The 22,629-nt window shown below is 40.3% G+C and overlaps 2 protein-coding genes and 1 long non-coding RNA gene across 4 annotated transcripts; all 3 read left to right on the top strand.

Moving 5' to 3' along the window:
• Positions 1 to 5,084: 5,084 nt before the first annotated feature.
• Positions 5,085 to 7,831, top strand: LOC133738509 (exosome complex exonuclease RRP46 homolog). Its single transcript, XM_062166065.1, has 8 exons — positions 5,085 to 5,301; positions 5,410 to 5,523; positions 5,653 to 5,753; positions 6,405 to 6,425; positions 6,722 to 6,794; positions 6,874 to 6,941; positions 7,203 to 7,335; positions 7,601 to 7,831. The coding sequence occupies exons 1-8, from the start codon at positions 5,196 to 5,198 to the stop codon at positions 7,699 to 7,701; spliced, it is 717 nt and encodes a 238-aa protein (XP_062022049.1). The 5' UTR covers positions 5,085 to 5,195; the 3' UTR covers positions 7,702 to 7,831.
• A 769-nt stretch (positions 7,832 to 8,600) lies between these two features.
• Positions 8,601 to 12,867, top strand: LOC133740378 (carotenoid 9,10(9',10')-cleavage dioxygenase 1-like). 2 transcript variants are annotated; one of them, XM_062168331.1, is made up of 13 exons: positions 8,601 to 8,729; positions 8,845 to 8,988; positions 9,139 to 9,244; positions 9,785 to 10,059; positions 10,422 to 10,601; positions 10,683 to 10,761; positions 10,915 to 10,996; positions 11,137 to 11,199; positions 11,429 to 11,567; positions 11,662 to 11,938; positions 12,065 to 12,117; positions 12,236 to 12,433; positions 12,519 to 12,867. In XM_062168331.1, exons 1-13 carry the CDS (start codon positions 8,625 to 8,627, stop codon positions 12,633 to 12,635), a joined length of 1,818 nt encoding a protein of 605 aa, XP_062024315.1. In that variant the 5' UTR covers positions 8,601 to 8,624; the 3' UTR covers positions 12,636 to 12,867. The 2 variants fall into 2 exon arrangements, with proteins under 2 accessions (XP_062024315.1, XP_062024314.1); XM_062168330.1 differs by having other exon boundaries at positions 11,659 to 11,938.
• A 7,715-nt stretch (positions 12,868 to 20,582) lies between these two features.
• LOC133739994 (uncharacterized) lies at positions 20,583 to 22,555 on the top strand. The gene is made up of 2 exons (XR_009860963.1): positions 20,583 to 21,122; positions 21,221 to 22,555. It is a non-coding gene; the product is annotated as an uncharacterized LOC133739994 (long non-coding RNA).
• The last annotated feature ends 74 nt before the right edge of the window (positions 22,556 to 22,629 follow it).

Below are 22,629 nucleotides of genomic sequence, written 5' to 3'. Positions count from 1 at the left end.
CTCCGGTTGCGGCAGTGAATCGAAGTGATGGGGCGGGGCTTGTGGTGAGGCCCAAGTGCGTTGCTACTGTTGGATTCAAGAAGTTCCTCGCGGAACCGCAATCGACAAAGACGTCGATGATGTGACCGTGGATTGATCCTTTGAAACGCATCATCTCACTGACAGAGGTGTTTGTGATGGCGTGTAGGGGAAGTGGTTGGTCGCTATCGGAAAGCTGGTCCTCGGGCTGTGGTGCCTCAATAGGTTGGTCGTCAGAGGAATTGTATGCTTCTAGAATGGCCATCACGGGTTTCTTACAGACATGTGCTTTTGACCATGGTTCATCACAGCTGAAGCATAGACCTTGGGCTCTGCGCTCTCTGTAATCACTGGGAGCCCACTTCCTTGAGGGACCTTCTGCTCTAGGCCTTGGGTTGTTTGGGGGAGTGTGTTGGAGTGGAGCTGTGGCTGTATTGGTTTGGCTGGTAGTGGCTACAGAAGGTATGTGGGGGTAGGGAGGAGATTTGGCAGAGTACTGCCAAGAAGAGGGGCGGGTTGCCCGAGAAGCTCTGATGTGGTTCAGCTTCAGTTCATAGCGATGTGCCAATCTTTGGGCAGAGGACAGAGTTCGAGGCTCCATGGTGATGACGTCATGCTGAATCTCGGGTTTGAGGCCGCCGAGAAAGATCCGGAGAAGCTGGAAATCCGACCAACCGGGTGCTTGACAAGACAATTTTGTGAAATTGATGATGAAGTCGTCCACCGTCGAGGTCTATTGCAAGTGGGAGAGGGCGGTTTGGAAATCCGCGTCATTGCCAGCGCCGAAATACTCAAGGAAGGCTGAGGCAAAGCGGTCCCAAGTGGCGGTGGGATTCCTCTGTTCAAATGCGTTCATCCACATACACGCATCCGGTCTGAAGTGAGAGGCTACCGTGGCGATGTGGGCCGCCGGAGGAATGTTCTGGGCTCGAAGATAGCGCTTAACCATTATGAACCAGCCGAGGGCATCATCTCCGTTGAACCGAGGGAGGTCGACTTTGGGTGGGCGAAAAAACGGGGTATCATATTGGTGGTGGTGGTGTTGGCGGGGAAAGGAAGTAGTAACTGAGTGTGGAATGGTGAAGTCCGGCAATGTCAGGGATGAAGGTGGAACTGATGTGAAAGGGGGAAGTGTAGGTGTAGGAAGGGAAGTAAGGGTCGTATATTGGGGAGGGGCAGAGGAGTATGGTAGTGGAGTGTGGGGTGATGAACCAGAAAGGGAGGTGATGTGTGTTGTGAATGGTGTGGTTGGGATGGTCAAGCCTATGCTCGTTGTGGTAGGAGCCGGGGAGGACATGGAGCCAAAGGTAATAGGGGAGAGTTGGGAGAGCGGAGTCACTGGTGGTTGCGAGGATGTGGTTGGAGTTGAACAGATTGGTTGCCGCTGTTGAGTGAGAGCGTGGATCATCGTGCTCTGAAAGGCAGCGAGTTGGGTGGTGATGTGATTTTGAAAGGTAGCGTGGTTTTGGTTTATGGAATCAATGGAAAGGTGTAGCTCATCTTGAAGAAGATCCAAGGATTGGTGGAACTCCTCCCTGTCTAGGAGAGTAGGTTCATCAGTTTGGCTTGAAGAAGATGGTAGATGGGTTGGGCGTGGAGATGGGGGTGGAGGTGGGACATGGGCAGAGGATGTGGGGATGGAGGAGGGGGCGGAAGTTTGCAAGGCCCTTATCGGAGCCATGCTTTGATACCAGATGTTGGGTGCAGAGAGACAAAGAAAGGTAAAATGAAGTTTAAAGATTCATCATCATTAATCCATGCCAACTCTTGGCAGTTTGAATACAGATATAGATGGCATTCCCATCAGGACAAAAAAAGAAAGGGACGTTTGGTACAGGACCACCAAGACGTCATTCCCAGCTTGTATGGCTAAGCTAAGCTGCTGGGCCTAATGGGCTATTACAAAAGGATTATGGGATCTTAGGTGGGCTTGTCCTAACACACAGCTATCATGTGTTCTTTTTGAGCTGTTAATGTTGGCGACTCTAGGGCTGGGCTTTTCTTGGGTCGGCCCAAAATGACCCGCTTCTTCAATTTAGTTATTTCACAATCGGGATATTGACCATTTACACAATTTGAGCCTAAAAATTGCCTACTTACTCCACTAAGAGTTTTTTACTCTCATTTAATTTAATGACAGTTTTTCCCTCATTTTAATTAATAAACGGTGAGTCGTCGTGATCGTCGCGACCTCCATCTCCATCTTTAACCTCCATATGAGACTGAATAATATGAGTCAGATGCCGGCGCCGCCGGGAGGTGTGTCCGCCATAAAGGACTCGTCGGGGAAGTCACGGCGTCGTCCTGACCTCAGTCTACCGATGTCAAGGCGGGACACGTCTCTGGCCGTGCAGTTGCCTCTGCCGCCGGGGCCGAGCTCGACTCTGTCCGGGTTCGAGGCCGTGATGATCAACTTCTCCGAGCTGAAGCGGGCGAACCGAATTGGGAGAGGAGCCGGCAGCACGCTCTACAGGGTTATTCACAAGCCAACCGGGCGGCTCTACGTGATGAAAGTCATCTACTGCAACCACGACGAGTCTGTCCGGCACCAGATCTGCCGTGAGATCCAAATCCTCCGCGACGTCGATAATCCTAACGTCGTCAAGTGCCACGATATGTTTGACCACAAAGGCGAGATCCAGGTGTTGCTGGAGTTCATGGACGGTGGTTCGTTAGAGGGGAAGCACATCGCCAACGAGAAAAGCCTCTCCGATTTGGCCCGGCAAATCCTCACCGAAACAAAGCGAATAAAAAGATTACTGGGGGGTAATAAAATGTTTATTGGGCAAGAATAAAATTATTTATTTTGATAAACCTCCTAAAACTTTCAAAATTAAAAACATCTTCATTTTTCGTTAATTATTGATCCCCAATAAACTTGTTATTGGGGGGGCAATAATATCCTCCGGCGACTGGTGAAGTGACTCCGGCGGCCATTGACCGGAATCCGGTGACCGGTGACGGGAGTCCGGTGAAGTGTTCGTTGACTTAGAGAGTGACAAATAGACGGAGGGCAAAATTGTCTCAAAAATATACAAAAAATAATAAAAATATAATTAATTGGGTATTAGGGCAAAAAATATGTAATTTGTTGGGTAAGTGGGAAATCTTATAAGATGCTTGGGTAAGTGGGGTTAATGTAGCTCAAAATTGGGTAAATGGACATTTTTCCTAATTGTAATTGGCAATTACGTTTTTGAAAAATTTGCTTTTGGTTCCTGATTTCTTTTTGTTTGAGCAGACCTTGTCGATTGGCTGATGTATAATTTTAACACAATTAAAAATTAAAAAATAAATCAAATTTAAAGTATCCCAATCAATCTAATTAGTAATTACATTATTTATACATTCTAAAAAATATTTTAAAAATATAGTTTGTTACCGTGTTAATCTCAAGTTCACAATGATATCGTTTTATACTTTTATTTATGTAGCTACCCCAAATGACCATCAGTCTTGACCCAGAAATTATTTCAAAAGCTCGATTTAGGTAAACTTGGTTCAATAAAAGTGTGCCTTCATTATATTGTAGATTTTCTACCGTATTTAATTACCTCTAATATCTCACATATTCAAAGTTAAAAATCTAACTAGTTTGATAACATAGACAACAATATAAGCATGTATGGATTGGTATCACAATGAAATGGGAGACAATCAATATCATCTCAATTCAATTGCATTTCAATGAACTCAAGACAAAACAATATTATGAACATGTAGGAGCAAAAGTTAAGGAAAAAATGAACCCTAGTAGAGCTCTGTTAGGGCTGAGTGAGCGCCGCCCCCGGGCCTGGCGACTCTGCATCTTCCTCCATTCTCAATGGCAGGCTATTTCGGCATCACCTACGATGCTGTGTCAATCGAGTACGGCGATGGTCGTCTCTCATTACCCTCTGAGTTTCTCGGAGAAACCACAGCAGTCTCAATCGTGTATCGCGACCTTGGTTTTGCCTGTCCAATCGGCCTTCGGTGGGAGAGGTTTTCCGGTCGCGCCTCATCGTGAAGAGTTTCAAGTCAGTTTCAAAGTGGGTTGAATACGACCCAAACGTGGACGACTGAAGCTGGTGTCAGGCGGCTGCATCACCGAGAGGGCAAAGGGGGTGGCTGACCTCATATTGAGTCTTCTCCGGCAAGGGTTGGAGGGGCTGCATGTGGGCCGACGCTGGTTTTCTTTGCAGATCGAATCGGCTTTGAGGGGCTTCCCAGGTCTATTGCGCGGCTACCTTCCTTCTCGAATCCATCAAGCTTTGGGCGCGACCAGGTTTCAGGCAGGGATTCCGGTGCGGCGGCTCATATCTGTGGTGTTTGGGTGCGGCGGCGTTCGGGTGCCCAGAGAGGAGCTGAGGCTAGGGTGACCATGAGCTGGGGTGTCCTAATCAGTTTCACATGGGCTTGGGCTTTGGTCAAGGCTACTTTGTCAGACTTGACTTGGGTCTTGGGCCGGATTTGGATCCGTATTTGGGATCCTGGTGGCTTACAAATCCGGATCTTGGATCCGAGACAGCTGCTCATATTGATCTGGTACTGGTACTGGTTCTGGTTCTTAGGAGTTCGTTTGCTAATTTTCGAGTTTTTGACACCCTCGGTTACTTTCGAACTTCTGGTGAGTGCATCACCTCTTCTAGGTGATCATAACACCGGTTACGGTTACGGTTACTATTATATTGACACTGCTTTCGTGACATATGCAGTGCAGCGATGTCGTTCGACATCAAGTCACATCCTGATTACCTCTCCTTCAAGATGCGTTTGTGCATCTCGTTATCTTTTTTTGTTTTTTCTCTATTATAGATGCGCTTGTGCATCTCATTATGCTTTATTGTTTTCTTTCGATGCTTTTGCATCGCTTCATGTAACCTTCGGTTATCACTTAATATAGTTTGTCGTCCTCCCTTAAAAAAAAAAAGACAATACAATATTAATGTCATAAAAGATTTCCTTTCATTCCATTTTGATGTGTTGTCTATTTTGCTCAACTCGAGAAATAAAAACATTTCTAATTCCCTAAAAAGGAAGTTGGGTCAGAATTCAATAGGAATAAGAACATTGGGCCCGGAAAGCCCATCGCAATTATAGCTGTTAAACCCTAAATCCCAAAAACGAAGTCCAATTTTCTGCAATTCTTCTTCTTCTTCTTCGGTCTCTTGAAAGAATCAAGCTTCCGTTAAACGACGATGGAAATTGACAGATTAGATGGTCGTACACCAAACCAGTTGAGACCACTGGCCTGTACTCGCAACGTTCTCAACCGAGCTCATGGCTCTGCCAGTTGGTGTCAAGGTTTTTACCTCATTGCCCTCTCTCTCTCTCTGTTCAATATTTTCTTCTTTCTGGGCTTGTGCTCTGAATTTGAGTTTGTTTTCTAATTGGGTCTTGTTTTTTTTATAGGGGATACCAAAGTTCTTGCTGCAGTTTATGGACCCAAAGCGGGGACAAAGAAGAATGAAAACCCTGAAAAGGCTTGCATTGAGGTTATTTGGAAGCCTAAAACAGGCCAGAGTGGTGAGTTTCTGCAACTATACTTTGTGCTTTGTGATCATTTGCATACAATAGCTCTAAGTTTGCTGTCTTAAGTTTGGTGAGTTCTGTTATTGCTATCTAAGTTTTGCTAGATTTTTGTGCATGATATAGGAAAAACAGAAAGGGAATATGAGATGATATTGAAAAGGACCTTGCAAAGCATCTGTATACTGACTCTCAACCCAAATACTACGACCTCAGTTATTATTCAGGTGCAGTGGTCTTATATCATGCAAAATAATTTATCCCTATGAATCTTGAATATTGTGATTTCACTGTAACTGAGGACTTATAGTGCAAAGTCCTTTTCCTTAACACACATGTTTTGTTCATCTAAATTAGTAAAATCCTTTTTAAAAGATTGTTTACTTTGATGGGGCTACTGATGGTGAATATGGACATTGGACTATGTTACTTATAGAAGGTAAGAGTTGCCAAGAAGTGGAACTCTGTTTTGGTTTTAAGCCTTTGCATGGAAATGCTTCTGCCAATTCAAAGTTATGTATTAAAGACAAATAAGCAAGATACTACTGTAGATCTCCAACCTATAAGACTATGGATTCTGCATTAGAATATTATGCATTTTGAAAAAGGAAATGATGAAGGAAAATACGTAATGGGCATGGTATAATTAGTGTTGACGCCAAGTTTCTGAAGCTATGCCATCTAGTGATATGGGCTTCTATGTCTTTGAATATCTGAATGTATGAGAGTTTGTGTTTATTATACCCGGAAACTGAGTCACCAAACACTTTCTTCAGTTGCCTCTTTTCTTTTTCTTTTTCTTGAAGTTCTTACAGAACTCGTTTAAAACTGAAGTTAAGTAACCATTTTTACCTTAAAACCTTGTGTGTCTGTTGCAGGTTGTCAATGATGATGGTGCTGTATCCTTCAAAGCTATGCATTTTTCATACATTAAAATTGCAGCAGTTTTAAGTAGTTTATGGAAGCTCCATTTGACATTCATTGAACCTCTCTATTGCAAAATTATGCCATTAATTTTATCGCTGGTTGTCCTGTGGTGGACGATCATCTCGAGGAATATAAACATCCTGTTTGAAATTTGCACTGATCCAAAAAGAATTATTGGCTGTTAGGATCTGTTAGCTTCTCACTTTCTTTTCTGTCATCTTCTTCTTTTACATCGATGATACTACTAGAAGCACCTTGACAACTATAGCTTTTGCCATGCGCCATAAATGCAGCATGTGCTGCCCTTGTTGATGCTGGGATTCCTTTAAAGCATCTTGCTGGTAAATGAAAACCTATACTGTTGTTTTCTTTACTTCATTTGATGAATATGTGCCAACTGTTTTTTATACTGGTTTGCAGTTGCAATATGTTGTTGCTTGGCAGAGAGTGGATACGTCATATTGGATCCTAGCAAGCTAGAAGAGCAGGTTTTACTTTGTTTCATCTCATGTGTTTCTGCATCCATGTGAATACTCTGTGTACAATCTATTTTTAGAGTTTTAGCTTTTCTATTTGGACCAAATATGATGTTCCTTTTCTTCAAGACCCTGAGGTATAGGCTGTATGGAATCATAGTCTGTTTGTCTGTGTATGCCTCTCGTTTCTTGTGTTTATATTATCTTAATTTGAACCCATGTCTTCAACCTCAAGGGGCGTTCTTTGATAATACATTACAATACTAATGGCAGAAAATGAAGGCATTTGTATATTTGGTCTTCCCAAACTCAGTTCTCTCAAACCTTCCAGAAGGACAGTTGAAGGTGCAAGGCGAACCAATGGAACATGGTATCATCACCTCTGTAACCCAGGGTGCAATGCCAGGTATATGCCAATATTCATTTATCCATTCCATCTGTTTGCATTGGAATTTTCTTAGTTTATCCATGCTTTTGATCGACTGGAGGCAAATTTGGCATATGAGCTACACAATGTTGGGTGACCTTACGCCCTCATATCTCTCCCTCCCTGGGTGAATCCTATATGTTTGGCCTCAAGAGCCAGTAAATACTTGTTTTAACTTTTTCTGTAGGTGTATTTGATGTGTTCATATACGACTTATCTAATTGGACTTTGTCTATTGTACTAGTTGATGACTATCTCCACTGTTTAGAACGAGGGCGCGCAGCTACTGCCAAGATGTCTGCTTTTCTCAGAAAGAGCCTGCAACCAAAGCTCCCAATTGATTGATCTAAAGCTGGTCGAGTCCCTATAGCTAAGATTTAACCGATGTACTTCGATGATAATGAACGTTATATGATGTACCTGGAAACTCCATTTCAATACTACAACACTTAATGTTGGCCCTGATTGTGCTAAACTATGTTTTCCCGGTTTCCCCTATTGGAACGAAAGGCCATTGAGAAGCGGCGTTTGTCGGGTGTTTGTTGTCCTCTCATTCTCGGTAGGGATGCCATCGACATTGTTGGCTAAGCTGGTCTTTTCCTCCAGAGCATATTCTGAGGGTTTGAACCCCAAAACCAGAAACAGTATGGGACAAGGAAAGATGCCATCAACAGAGAACGAATCTTTATCTTCTCACTTATTTGACTTAACACGATGCTAATACAGGTTTTATTCTCCAATCAGCAACGAGAATTCTTTAGCATGACTAAGACTGGTCTTAGTGATGAAATCTGATTAAGATTGGTCTTGCTGTACACATTGTAAGCCACTAATACTTGGGTTCTTACACCTAACCAGTTGTAAAATATGGATATTTTGGCATCACCAGTTTACTATAATCGTTGACATAACATGGTCGAAAAATATGAATCAAAATACGAGACAAATCTGATGTATATAACATTTCATTCTTGCTAGGGGAGGTGGGTTTGAGTTTGATCCCTTTGTTTATAATTATATTCCTCTGGCCTTTTTGTGAGACAATAAAATTGTTAGTTGAGCTTACCGATGGAAAGAAAAAATAATGGCCGGAGCCTCTTCAATTTGTCTTTAAGCCTAAAGCCTACGTCGAAAAAAAAAAATAATAATAAATAAAAAAAATAAACAAAAAACAAAGGTCGGATCACTTTATCGATATATATATTTAGATGGTAGCTTCTCTAGAGATGAAGACGCAGAGAGAATTGGCGACTTCATGTTCATCAAGTATGGGTATGGCGTTTCAAGTGAATTGCTGTATTCAGAACAAGAAGCCCTCAGCTGTCCTAGACAATGTTGAGTACTTCAAGACCACACTCTCCTCGGCTATCATGGTGAGTTGATCTCGATCTCTCAATCTAAATCCTAAACTCTAAACCTTCAACCGCGGTTTATATATTATTGATATTTCTTATACCTTACTCGATTGATCAATGTGGAAATTACCAGAAGCAGCCATTGTTGAGAAGGATGCAACAAGTTCCCATGCATATAGATGTCTCGAAAATCTTCAAGAACGCTTCTGCAAAAATGTTGGACGCCTTTGTAGATTCGGTGTTTGAATTCATTGATCAACCATTGCTTCCATCTCAGGTACGTACCGCTCTTTCTAGCTAGCACCAGCGTTGTCAATAACTGAAAATGAATTCTATGCTTGGCTTGTTATTATAGTTTGTTTCAATATCTACTGCACGATCTGATTAAATCACGTTGTGCGCGTATTCGATCGAATTGTTATTACAGAAGAACTTCGCCCCAGTTGGTGAATTGGAAGGAGAAGGAGTTGTAATCACGAGCATCATCGGAAGAATTCCAGATAACTTTCCGGAGGGAGTCTACGTAAGAAATGGTCAGTGCTCTCTTAATATATCATTAATCAAATTCATTAGTGTTTCTAGATGCATATCATATTGTAACTTAGATTGTTTTTCTGGCAAGTACAACATATCATTTGAAGTATTGCTTGTTCCATATACATATGATCCAGTCCCTACTCCCTAGAGGACAAAACCAATCGACAAATCCAGTATATTACGAGGTTTTCTGCGGATATATCCTAGGAAAGTAATATAGCTGCCGTTTACGTGCTTAATATTAAAGTAGGATTGCTTGAATTTAGTATTAACAGATTGGATACATATCTATAAAAGTACACGATCAGGAATAATCACCAAAACTGAAACCAAGTTAGATTATTATATATATATTCTCAAACACATGCATGCAGTGGTAAAAAAGTCTTGCTTAATTATTTAATAATATGAATTAATTATTAATTGATTAAATCGTTGAGGACTTGAGGAGGCTTAGCTGCTTCATATTAATATCAATACTGGATACTGCTATGTATACATATAACTACTGAAACAAGTGCTTGGCTTGCGCGCAGGACCAAACCCTTTATTTGGAGGATTGAAATCGACGAAATCGGTGTTTGGAAGGTCAAGTCATATATGGATAGAAGGAGAAGGCATGGTTCATGCTCTGTATTTTACGAAGAACGACGTCGTCAGCAGTGATGGTAGCAGATGGACGGTCCGGTACAACAACAGACATGTCGAAACCGAAACTTACAAGCTTGAAAAACAAAGAAACAAGCCTTCTTTTCTCCCTGCCATTGGTGGCGACTCGCCGGCTATTTTGTCTGCTTATCTCCTCAATTTGGTTAGCATAACATAATAAATATCATCATCATTTCATTATTCCAAAACGATGAATCGAGTAGCATCATATGTATCATCGTCAACTTTACCTTCGATTTATATTCCTATATATATATTGTTACTTGTTGTTGGCTTTAATTTGTCGACTGTCACCTAGTATGTGACACTAAATGAAAACGTTTTCCAAATGTCATCATCTATAATTAAACGTACTGTTTAAGTAAATAAATGAATATTAGCTCCCAAAAAAAAAACGGTCCTGGGCGACTGGGCCGTGCGGCTAAACCTTAGAGTTCGGCACAGGCCTGATTAGTATTTACCAAATACTAAGTAGTGGTTATGCTTCTTCATTAATTCTTGCAGTTGCGGTTTGGCAAAGTAAACAAGTACTTAAGCAACACAAATGTGTTTGAGCATTCGGGGAGGTTTTACTCAGTTGCAGAAAATCACATACCACAAGAGATTGATATCCTTACGCTGGAAACTTTAGGCAATTGGGATGTCTCTGGAGCTTGGACCAGACCTTTTATCAGCCACCCGAAGGTACGTATCTAATTAACAACCCTTAACTTTCACTAAAATTATTAATTAGGTAACTTAATTATGTCTTTTCAATGTCTTCAGAGAGCTCCAGGCACAGGAGAGTTGGTCATAATGGGCGTGGACGCAGTTAAACCGTTTTGGGAAGTAGGGGTAGTTTCTGGTAATATATACTTAATTTCCATTTACATACATTTTCAAGAACATGCAACATCTAGTACGTAATAAGAAATAGATCGTACATATATATAGGACGCGCTACTTGTCAGAATGTTTTGATGTCCATCTCACATTTTTCAGTCACTTTATTTAATAGCTGATGGCAAAGAATTAATCCACAAGGTGGATCTCAAACTCAATAGGTGCAGCATTTGCCATGAAATAGGGGTTACGCAGAGGTAATTGATTAAGCTAGCTAGTAGCATCAGCTCGAGTTGTTAACCTCTGATCGAGTTAGTTTGCTTCACTGAACCAGAAAGTGATCAAGGCTGGCCTAAACTTGTTAGCTGACGAGTACTGTGCGTTCATTGGCTTGCAGGTACAATGTGATCATGGATATTGCACTAACTATAGACATAAAGAGACTCGTAGGTGGAGGCCCGTGAGTGCACGCACCCTTCTTGTACTTCTATAATGCTCTCTCGTTAGATATATGTTATGTTCCTATGGTATAGTTAATTTGGCATCACCATTTAATCAAGAGTCTATTGAATCATTGATACCCTTAAGTAACAGTAACAACATAACATGAAATGATTAAAAATTCCCCATAAAATGTTAAGGGTTTTGCAATTTTCTTGATGAGCCAGCTGATATTGGTTGATATGCAGATTAGTAAAGTATAATGAGGAAGAATATGCAAGAATTGGTGTAATGCCTCGCTACGGTGACGCAAGTTCAATCCGGTGGTTTAAAGTTGAACCCAATTGCACATTTCACATCATCAATAGTTTTGAAACTGGTGATGAGGTAATTAACTTATAACATGAGCTTATTTGCAAAATTAATAACTGAACTACATTACTTAATTTGAACACATTAATTGGGTTATGATCATTAGCAGGTTGTAGTGTGGGGTTGTAAAGCTCTTGACTCAGTTATAGGTCCAAGTAATGAAAGCAGTACTGATAATAGCACCTCAACGGCAGAGAATGCTAGTAAATTATACTCCCATGCTTATGAATGGAGATTAAACATGGAGACTGGAGAAGTCAGGGAGAGATATCTCACTGGCAAAAAGTTTTCCATGGATTTTCCTATGATCAATGGAAACTTTTGCGGCCTTAAAAACAGATTTGGGTATGCCCAAGTCGTCGATTCAGTTGTGAGCTCTACCTCAGGTACATTAATTAAAATTATATTACTCTTTTTTTCTTTTTTTTTTCAGTTTTAGCCGAGTAAAATATCTGATTTATTCTGTAATTTGCTCTCATCACACCACTAATTAGTGATAATTTTTATTTCAGGGTTGCTTAAGTATGGTGGTATAGCTAAGCTACATTTTGAAGAGCCAGCTGAGGTAAAAAGATTTTCTTCGGTCTATATATAATTATAGATGCATGCCTTGAACAATTTTCTCTAAATATTTCTTTGGAATCCCATAATATTAATAATTCTCTTATTGCATGAATCACTAGAGAGAAGGCGAATTAGAAAATGAGGAAATAAAGGTAGAAAGACATATGTTTGAGGAGAACACCTTTTGTACCGGAGCTGCTTTTGTCCCTAAACAAAGTGATAGTAGCAGGACTGGTAGTATTATTCTTGAAGAAGTAGAAGAAGATGATGGATGGGTTATTACTTTTGTTCACAATGAAGATACCAAAGTATCACAAGTAAGTCTGTACGTATATAAACAGATCGAGTTATACAAAGGTTTATATATATACTAATTCGATCTCAATTTTCATACTGTTGTAGGTTTATGTTATTGATACCAAGGAGTTTTGCAGTGAGCCTGTAGCCAAAATTACATTGCCCTGCAGAGTTCCATATGGATTTCATGGAGCATTCATGCCAACCTCATCGAACACCTAATCTTAATTTGCATCGGTCCATGAATATATGGTTTCTTATTTGGTTGTAGATACTGTGTTTCATATATGGTGGTTAAAGTCGTATACAAGTGTGTAGTTGACCATGTAATTGACATTTTTGTAAATAGCTTTGCATAGAATATGCAATTTTCAATATAAGGGGGCACGTACATAAACTTTCTTTTCAATAATATCAGTTCATATGAGTGAAGGCGGAGCTACTCAAAGTCCTGAAGTGGCCCTGCCCCCCTTAATTAGCTTTCGAGCTTATATGTGATTTCTAACTAAGAGACGGTTGATTTAGAAAGTTGTTGATGTCATAATTTGGTTCGACAAATACTTTTGACTTTTTAACTCATTCCACATAGGATGCGTTGAAATATCAAAGAGTCCACGTAGGACTCTGACCTTTCAACGCACTTAAACCTTTCATCTAGAAAGAAAAGGAATCCTTAGACATAAATAACCATGACTAATGAGATGCCTAACCATGGTATGCCAAGTCTTTAACCTTGGACCTCCACCTCTTAGGTCTTGGACAGTCACCATGTTATTGACTTGTCGTCTTGGACGGCAAGGTCAAAGCATATCGTGACCTGGCTATTAGAATAGCATAGTCCGAAGGAATCAGGAGCCTCAACCCCCAGGCCAAGAATTCGACTCCCAAGGCTTAGAAGCCTTGACCTCTAAGGATCATGACCACAACTTCCAAGCCTAAAGCCTTGACCTTCAGGCTCACACTTGGACACAGTCAAGGACCAATTCTCACCAATTTTTCCACGTGTCAAGCTCCGACACCCAGTATGGCTCTCTTGTCATGTCAATAGTGATTCAACGACAGAGGGTCGTTTACGTGGCGACACCTGTCACCAACTCTGTCAAACCCATCCTGGAGTGTCAGTAAGGAGAGAGTGGGGGCTGACACTCCGATTTTATGGGATTGAGCCCATGTCTTTCCCTTTCCACCTCAACCCTCTTCTCCTATAAATACCCAACCTTCACAAGGCTGAAGGGGACTTCAACTCTCTCTTTTCTCCCAACACTATGCTAAAATATCTATGCTATGAAGCTCTTCCAATTACTAGAGGCTGAGGCTATGGACGCCCAACAAGGGGCTTGGAGGCCCAACACCAGGTGAAGGAAGTCTGAGGCGAGGCTACCAGTTTCACCCAACCAAAGAGCGTGGAGGCCCAACATTAGGTGAAGGAAGTTCGAGGCGAGGCTACCACCCAACCAAAGAGCGTGGAGGCCCAACATCAGGTGAAGGAAGTCCGAGGCGAGGCTACCACCCAACCAAAGAGCGTGGAGGCCCAACATCAGGTGAAGGAAGTCCGAGGCGAGGCTATCAGTTTCACCCAACTAAGGAGCGTGGACGCCCAACACCTGGTGAAGGAAGCCCGAGGTGAGGTTATCAGTTTCACCCAACCAAGGAGCATGGACGCCCAACACTAGGTGAAGGAAGTCCGAGGCGAGGCTATCAGTTTCACCCAACCAAGGAGCGTGGAGGCCCAACATAAGGTGAAGGAATCCCATGACTTCAGGTGAAGGGAGTCTGAGACCAAACTATCAGCTTCACCCAACAAAAGAGCTGTTATGATGAACTTCCTCCAACTTCAAGTGGTGGACGTCCAACGTCATGAAGAAGACGATATAAGCCCGAGCCAGACTATCGGTTTCATCCGACAATGGGGCTGGACGCCGAACGCCAAGTGAAGGAAACCCGATGTCGACTACTAAATTTACCCAACAAGGGAGCTGGACGCCCAACATCAAGTGGAGGAAGCCCGAGGTGAGTTTATCAGTTTCATCCTACAAGGGAATAGACAACAAACGGTCATACTTCCATCTATTCTCAAGAAGGAATGATCAAGGCCTTCCCGCCTCACTCAAGAAGAAAAGAGCGGTGTCCAAGGCCAAGTTTCCAATCTTACTCAATTGGAGGTCGAAGGAAGAGGACCATCGAGGTCTTACTTCAGTAGTTCAGTTACAAGAGATGGACGACCAAGACTAGGCACAGGACCACCAGGGCATATCTTCAGTCACAAGTAGATGACCAAGGCTACTCACGTAGTCAAACTAATCGAAGGAAAAGATAGGCCCACTTGAAGAAAACAACCCCACCACTTTACACTTGGATTTCAATGAAACTTCCGTTGACTCGTTGATGCTGAAATTGGCACCAACAAAAGCGCCTCTAGCTTATTATGGTTGGATTATCACTTTTGTCCACAATGAAGAAATAGATGTATCTCAAGTGAGTAGGCCTCTAGATTCAGATCTTAGGTCTATCACATAAATAGCTTTAAATTTAACTGTACCTGTTGTACGTAATTCTGATTTCATGCTGAGCGATATTAAACGTGCTTACACTTGGGTTCAAATGTTCAATTATCTTTTACACGTTCATGTTATTGATGCAAAGCAGTTTGGAAGTGAAGCAATTGCTAAACTTAAAATACTTTCAAAAAAAAAAAAAATTGCTAAACTTACAATGCCAGCTGAACGGGTGCCCTATGGTTTTCATGCAACTTTTGTGCCAATTAATCCTTGTGATTCTTAATTACCTAGCATTATCCATGGATAGACTCGAATCACTCGATCTTAATTATTAGTTCAAGTCATTATCAAATAGCCATGTCAGTTTGCCTATATATACTTAATTTAATCTCCGTACGTTTTAGAAAATACTACGAGATTTTCTCTTACCCTAGTTCTCTCCCAAACCCTAGCTATCGGCCTCCTTGCCGCTTCCCCTCTACAGCCTCCCTCCCACGCCTCCTCATGGCTTCCTTAGACGCCGTTACCGCTAGCTTTGCTGCCTCCTTGGCTCTTGCTGAGGGTGGTCAAGCCCCAGATCTTGGAAAAATTGGGGGAGGTCCTATGAAGAAATCCTCCCAATCTTTTCTTCTCGGGAAACCTCTCACTTGCCGACCTGTGGATTCTGCCACTTTCAAGTCTCACTTCCTGCGAACTTGGATGGTGGAAAGGGAATTTAGGGTTCAAGGAAAAAGTGATAACCTATTCCTATTCTCCTTCGAATCAGCCCGAGACCGGAATAAGGTTCTCAAAGGTGGAGTTTGGTGCTTTGATCGTGCTCCAGTCTGCCTGGAGGAGTACGGCGGAGTTCTACCCATTGCTGAAGTTTCAATAAAGCATGTTCGAATCTGGGCTAGGGTTTCGGGTATCCCCCCACTCTATGAAGAGCCTGATAACCTTGTCCTCATTGGGAATCTCTTGGGGGGTTTCCTGGACTATGACAAGAAGGAGTTTCGAAGAGGATCTATGCGCATCTTCTTCCTGCATGACATCTCCAAGCCCATTCTCTTTGAGTGTGTTAGCCCTACGAATAAGGGCAAAGCTCTAAGCTTCATGTGTCGATACCCAGCATTTGATTCCAGTCTAGAACTATTTAGGTTTAGTTTCTCTGATTGTACACCAATTGAGGTCATTGGCAATTAGGGTTACTCTAGAAAGGGTTTAGATAGTTGTTAGATTGTCTCCTTATGGCTAGGTCAAAAAATTTGTGCTCAAGTTGTTCCCCAATGAGGGTTACCTGTTATGTGCTTAACAGCTTAGACCATCTAGGTTTTCATTTGGTGTAAGACAACATATGATGTACGTGCCTTCTGGCCATGGATAAGTAATGAAATTATCTACTTCTCAAAAAAAATCTCCGTACGTTTTAGGGATTGTTCCTTATGTCTGTTCTTCATTGGTACGTTTGACCATTCATAAACAAGTTTTATACGTATAAGGATACTCCTAATTTTCACCTATAGAATTTAGCCAAATTTGGTTTTTATGTGGTAAACCGAATTGGACTTGCTAAAGTTAGTGATCTAACTAGCTAAACCATTTCGTCAAAAAAAAAAAAAAAAACCATCTGATACTTGCACCACTAAGAAAATTAGACGTGATGGCTTCTTGGCTTTTCTCTCTGACGGAGTGATGGCGGCGGCGCATACTGTGATGACGGCTCCGGCTGGCTTCAAGCACCCAATGGGACTAGGACGCTCCTTGGGGGCGTCGGATCTCGCTAATCTAGGTGGTGTTGAAGCGTGGTAGGCCTTTTTGTTTGCGGTGGTGCTGCCACGATTGGGCACTCTGCCGGTGAGGTCGGACCTGGTGGCAGGATGAATTGCTGACAGTGGTCGAGGAACCTGTTTTGGATTGGATCCGTCTGCCGGCGCTATGGTACCGTTCTTTTTGCTGATTTTGGGCTTAGGGTGCTCTCCTCACTCCTCAGGTTATTGGACCTTGTCATTGGGTCTTCATTGTGCTGCTGACAGTTTTTCTGGGCCTAGGGGTTTTGTCTAAGTGTTGGACCTTTTCAGTTTTTGTTCTTATTTATTTTTAACTTGAACCCGGGTATTCCTATGAATAAGTTATGGTGATATTGTCTTGCTTATATTTTCACATTATATTTTCATAATGTGAAAGATACATAATCCTTTGTATTCATTGACCAAGCTTTAGTTTGCACGCTCTCTACTAGTTCTTTTATTCAATTTTTTTTCTCTTTTAGTAGCTAGGGTGTGAAAGCTAGATTTGAGTTTTTTTTTTGGGTTATTATCACAAATGGTACCTGAACTATACCTCAATCTTATCGATGGTACCTGAACTTCAATTTTGATCACAACCAGTACCCGAACTTTTCGATTTCATTTTAAATGGTACCTAGAGCCACCTCCGGTAACTATTCCGACTAAAAACGGCATGGGAGGCAATCATAGTGATGATTTTTCATGATTTCAAGGGTTGCAATCATATATAGTGATGATTTTTTGGTAATATACTTGCCTTGAACTTGTTTTTTTTTTTTTTTTTTTTTTTAGATTTGGCTTTTTTGGCCGGAATAATTACCGAAGGTGGCCTTAGGTACCATTTAAAATGAAATCAAAAAGTTCGGGTACTGGTTGTGATCAAAATTGAAGTTCAGGTACCATCGATAAAATAGAAGATAAGTTCAGGTACCATTTGTGATAATAACCCTTTTTTTTTTTTAAAGGGGTTTGCAACTCAGCTTAACTGGGAGGCTCAGTCCCACGTAGATTTGAGTTTATTATTTTTGTTTGTTTGTTTGTTTGTTTTTTTATTGTAGATGATAATTAATAACCGCTACTAACATGGAATATCTTCTTGGGTCCGGATCCTCTCCTAATCTAACAATCTACCTAAGCTTTTAACTACATAATGACACGTGTAAAAGCAACATCTAATGGTAGTCCCACGTAGACATCAAAAACCAATACACAGGACCCTGCCTCTCCACCGATACAGTATCTCTCTCTCCCTCCCTCCCTCCCTCCCTTCCTCTTGTATTCTTTAATCTCCGGAGCTCTCTGTTGGACCAAATCTGACTTGATTTTACTTCCACTCTGTTCCACTTCGGTTCAATTTTTTCTGGTCTTTGTTAAGTTCTTGACTCGTCCAGCGTCCTTGTGGGTTTTGGTGGTTGATAAATTTTTTTCCTGGGATTGGTTGGGATTCAATTGATGGGATAACACTGGGAATGCTGATCATCAATTGAATTGGTGTTGTTCCAAACATGGCCAAAACCCAGACTGATCATCAATTCCACAGAACATCTTGTTCAAGCTTTCTTCTTTGACCATGCGGTCAATCTTCTGATAGCATTAGAGTTGCTCAGGTTTTGATGATGGGTTTTGATGAAAGATTTGTTGTATTCCCTCCCAAAGGCCTTATAGTAGTAGCAGTAGAGGTAGGAAAGAGGAATCAAGGCTTGTAAATGCAATTGATGGAAAGAGGAATCAAGGCTTGTAAACACAATTGACCTTGTAATTATTGGATTTTGATGAGAGGAATCAGATGGTAGAGAGATCTGATACCGTGCTATCAAACCCAGAAGAAACACAATTGATGGTATACCAGTTCACTCACGTGACTCAACACCCTTAACAAATATTCTCAAGTGGGTTTCGATGAATTTTAATGGGAGCTCTTGATTTTTTCTGAAAATTTCAATGGATTTTAGAGAAGAGGCAGTGGTGATTGTGTTTGAGATTCCATTTTGAAATTGTGGTAATTGACTTTGTTGAGATGGCATGTAATATTCATACTCAAACATAAACCCAGGTCCTCTACTTAAGAGTGCACAGAGGCGATAGAAGTAATACATGAGATTTTGGGTCCGGTGTTTAGGAAAAGAAGAATAGAGAGAAGAAAGAAGAACGAAAGTCAAAGAGAAGTACAGAGAGAAGAAACAAGTTGAGCTAAAGACAAAATAAAACTCAAAAATATGATAAAAAAAATCATGTGTTTGTTGCATACCGTTGGATCTTGTTATCGCCACGTGGCGTTACCTCCTTCAAAGCTTAGGTAGCTTAGGTAGATTGTGGCGTTACCTCCTTCAAAGCTTAGGTAGGGTTAGGAGAGGATCTGGATCCTATGTTCTTACCTCTTAATTCGGGCATACATATTTTTTAAATTCAATTTATTAATGCTATTTTTTTGGACAAAATTAATTAACATTTGGAAAGAAAAGTTAATGCCTATTTTCTATCACATAAGTCAATATATTAATGCATGGAAAGAAAATTTATAGGAAATAATTTAATTAAATGAAGTTAAATATTGGTCAAAGAACCTGTAGACATAATCTTTAAATTAATACATAATTAATGACTACTATTAACACGTAATATTTTTCTCTCGTCACCTAATTAAATTCATTAATATCATTGATTCACCCACTTAAAATCTAAAATGAAATATAAAAGGATAAAATTAATGTTGCAAGATTGTGATTTGACTATATTATGTGAAATTGAAAATAAAAATTTATATTTACTTACATACCGCGACATCTAGATTGAGGCTTCAAATTTTAGACCTTAATGAGTATCCCTAGGCCATATCATTCCTGCATCAGTAAAGTTTTTTTTTTTTTTGTTCTTCTTCTTACATAATCACTTTATTTATTATCTCGGCTTGATCAATGTGAGAGACCCATTCTTCTTAATGTTTTTGGACGCAATGGCAGTCACCATCAACAACACAATCAACATGTAATCCCACAACTTCGAGGCATGCTATATATAGGTGTTTGCAGTCATCAGTTTGAACACTTCTGGGCAGGTTTTGTAAGAGGTGCATGTTACTCCTGGATGTTGCGGGAGTCGGGAGAGTTGACACGTGCATACACCTTTAAAACACAAAACAAGGGTTCCTGGGCCAGCACATGCAGTTCTATTGCAGTCCGAAATCTTGTGGCAATACTCCAGGGCTTCTGCTCCTGGCAACTTTGAGAATGAGGGTACACCTGCACGTTTGCACGCAATTAATTAGTGCTAATAATGTAAGTGACACTATTGTTCTGACATGACTTTGAATATCAAATTAAAAGATACTGAAACTCACAGCAAATGACGTACGTACGACAAAGAAGAAGACGACGAGCCAGCTGAAAGCCTTCTCCATTTTTATATTGATCGATCCTGAAGGTTTTCTCTGCAGTATGATAGTACCTGGCATCAGTGAAGCTGTATGTGGAGGGTCACGGCTTTTGTAGCTAGAGTTTACGTTCGACTATGAAGTAGTCATATTATCAGGAGCACAAATTTAAGCACGGTTAATAACCTTAATATTTTATAAACATCTGTGTGATTATACGTAAACAAAATACTTTTATATGTACCCAATTAATCTTACGCACGTAGAGACAATTCTCAAACAGCTATGTATGTTTGGAGTGATGCATCGCGACATGTTTTGATTCCCTTCATCTAGATAATATCTTATATATGAAACTAAGGTCTCGATATATGAATATTGTACAAGCTATTGGGGTTTATTATTATGTTGTTATACAAAGGCTGTACAGAACTTCATTTAATTAAATTGGTCAAAGCTTGCTATCTTGTCTCGAACTAACACCTCGCGGGGAATCATTATGAACAATTCTTAGGTTCACCCCTAGGGTGAATCAGGCCCGGCCCTGCCCAAGGGCGGCCTTGGCGACGGCCCAGGGCACAAGAGCAAGTGGGGGCACACAATTTTTATATATACAACTATACATATATGTACAAACATAAATATATATATATATATATATATATATATATATATATATATATATATATATATATATATAATTATATATTTAATTATATAAAATTATATATGTATGGAATGGAACGATAGTGGAAGAAAAATTTTAAAAGTAGAGAAGGGAATGAGAAAGTGTCTGCCATTTGGTATTAATTTATAGTGGTATCCGAAGAAAAAGCCCCAAATGTAGGGAAAGGAATGGAATAGTGCCGGGCATTTGGGCACCTAGGCCATAGCTTTATTGAGAATTGGAATCATGCGTCTGAAAAGCATATTGCCGGCAAAACTGCAAGAGACCAAGAGTCATAGCTGTCTTGCTCTCTCCCTCTCTCTCCCAAGTTCGAAACGTTAAAACCCAGCAAGTGTTTTCTTTAAATTGGTTGCAATGGCTACTCAATTCCAGATTTCCATTTTCCAGGTATTGTTCTATGCTCCACTGTTTATCAATTATCATTCAAAATGATTTCTGACAACCTACTCATTCATCAGTTTTCGATTTTTGATTTTCAATGTTAGGTGCAATTAGAAGTTGGATATGCAAGTCAATCTCGATCAGAAAAGAAAAAACAAGAAGGAAAAGGATTGATTCCAGATTTCCAGATTTCCAGGTTTTATTGTTCTATCACTTCTATGCTAGTGTGTATCATTCAAAGTTTAGACTGTTTAGTATTTTGGCTTGCTTGTTTGAGTTTTGTCTAGCTAGTTTCAATAATGTTTCCTCCGAAACAACTCTCAGGTTCTCAAAAAAGAAAAAGAAAGAAAAGAGAAGAAGAAATTATTCAATCTCAACGGGGATCTTTAGATAAATATTTTGTTACAGAAACAAAAGAATCTATTGAAAATCATGTTGAGAATTTAGTAAATGAACCTAAACTACAAATTCACTCTAATGAGTTTGTAGAAAATTTGAATGAGGTAAACGAAGAACTTGATGATATAGGTGAAAATGAAAGTGACGAATCAGAAAATAATGAAAATCCTTGCCATGATGAAGTTATTGCCAATGAACTTGAGTGCTTGAAATCATCAGCTGATTTGAATATTTTTGATCCTAGAGTTTGGGATTGTCTAGATTCAAAAATGAGAGACTTGCTTGTAGAAAAAGGACCTATTACAGAAACTAATATCAACTTTCCTAAGGATGAATTAGGTCGGCACTTTTCCTCTTAGTTTTACGTTCGAAAATTACCAAATGGTGAATCTCTTGATAGAAAATGGTTGATTTACTCAAAAAAGCTGGATAAAGTTTTTTGTTTCTGTTGTAAACTATTTAAAACAGCTCGCTTGAGAAGTCAATTAGCAAGTGAAGGGATAAGAGATTGGATGATGATGAATTGAAAAGCTGTTGTTTGAATCTTGAAAATGCTTTGAGAAATGGTGAGGGTTCTGATATTGATGTGAAATATTTGCTTATGAGTTATAAATTTTGTAAGAGATGTTGCCGAATGAGGCATATGAAACAGATAGGCATTGGACATCCATTCAAATTATGGAGTTTGCAAAGAAAATGGATATGTTTCCAAGTGTTATGGTTGCCTACAGGATTTTATTGACTATACCGGTGACTGTAGCATCCGCTGAAAGAAGTTTTTCAAAATTGAAGTTATTGAAGTCTTATCTTCGGACTACCATGACTCAAGATAGACTGAATGGATTAGCGATTTTAACCATTGAAAGAAATATGTTGGCAAATGTTGACTACGAAAAGATAATTGATGATTTTGCTTCAAGAAATGCAAGAATACATCATTTAGATGATTTGTAAACTTTTTTATACGGGGTTTTGGTTTTATGTCCTCCCTGTTGTGTAATGTTTCTTTATGTAATAGAGTATGACATTTGAAAGAATCATTACATGTCTATTATTCTAGGCTAGTTGGGCACAAAAAAAAAATTTCGCCCTGGGCATCAAAAAGCTCAGGACC

This window comes from Rosa rugosa, chromosome 3, assembly GCF_958449725.1.
Source record: "Rosa rugosa chromosome 3, drRosRugo1.1, whole genome shotgun sequence".
Taxonomy (NCBI): domain Eukaryota; kingdom Viridiplantae; phylum Streptophyta; class Magnoliopsida; order Rosales; family Rosaceae; genus Rosa; species Rosa rugosa.
This window is presented reverse-complemented; position numbering and strand designations above follow the sequence as displayed.

Excerpts from the sequence above, each read along its gene's own strand:
- LOC133738509 (XM_062166065.1), top strand. The coding sequence starts at position 5,196 with ATGGAAATTGACAGATTAGATGGTCGTACACCAAACCAGTTGAGACCA. Across the intron at positions 6,426-6,721 it reads TTGTCAATGATGATGGTGCT|CTTTTGCCATGCGCCATAAA; the intron begins GTATCCTTCAAA and ends TGACAACTATAG. Across the intron at positions 6,795-6,873 it reads TCCTTTAAAGCATCTTGCTG|TTGCAATATGTTGTTGCTTG; the intron begins GTAAATGAAAAC and ends ACTGGTTTGCAG.
- LOC133740378 (XM_062168330.1), top strand. The coding sequence starts at position 8,625 with ATGGGTATGGCGTTTCAAGTGAATTGCTGTATTCAGAACAAGAAGCCC. Across the intron at positions 10,997-11,136 it reads GAAATAGGGGTTACGCAGAG|GTACAATGTGATCATGGATA; the intron begins GTAATTGATTAA and ends ATTGGCTTGCAG. Across the intron at positions 11,939-12,064 it reads AGTTGTGAGCTCTACCTCAG|GGTTGCTTAAGTATGGTGGT; the intron begins GTACATTAATTA and ends TTTTTATTTCAG.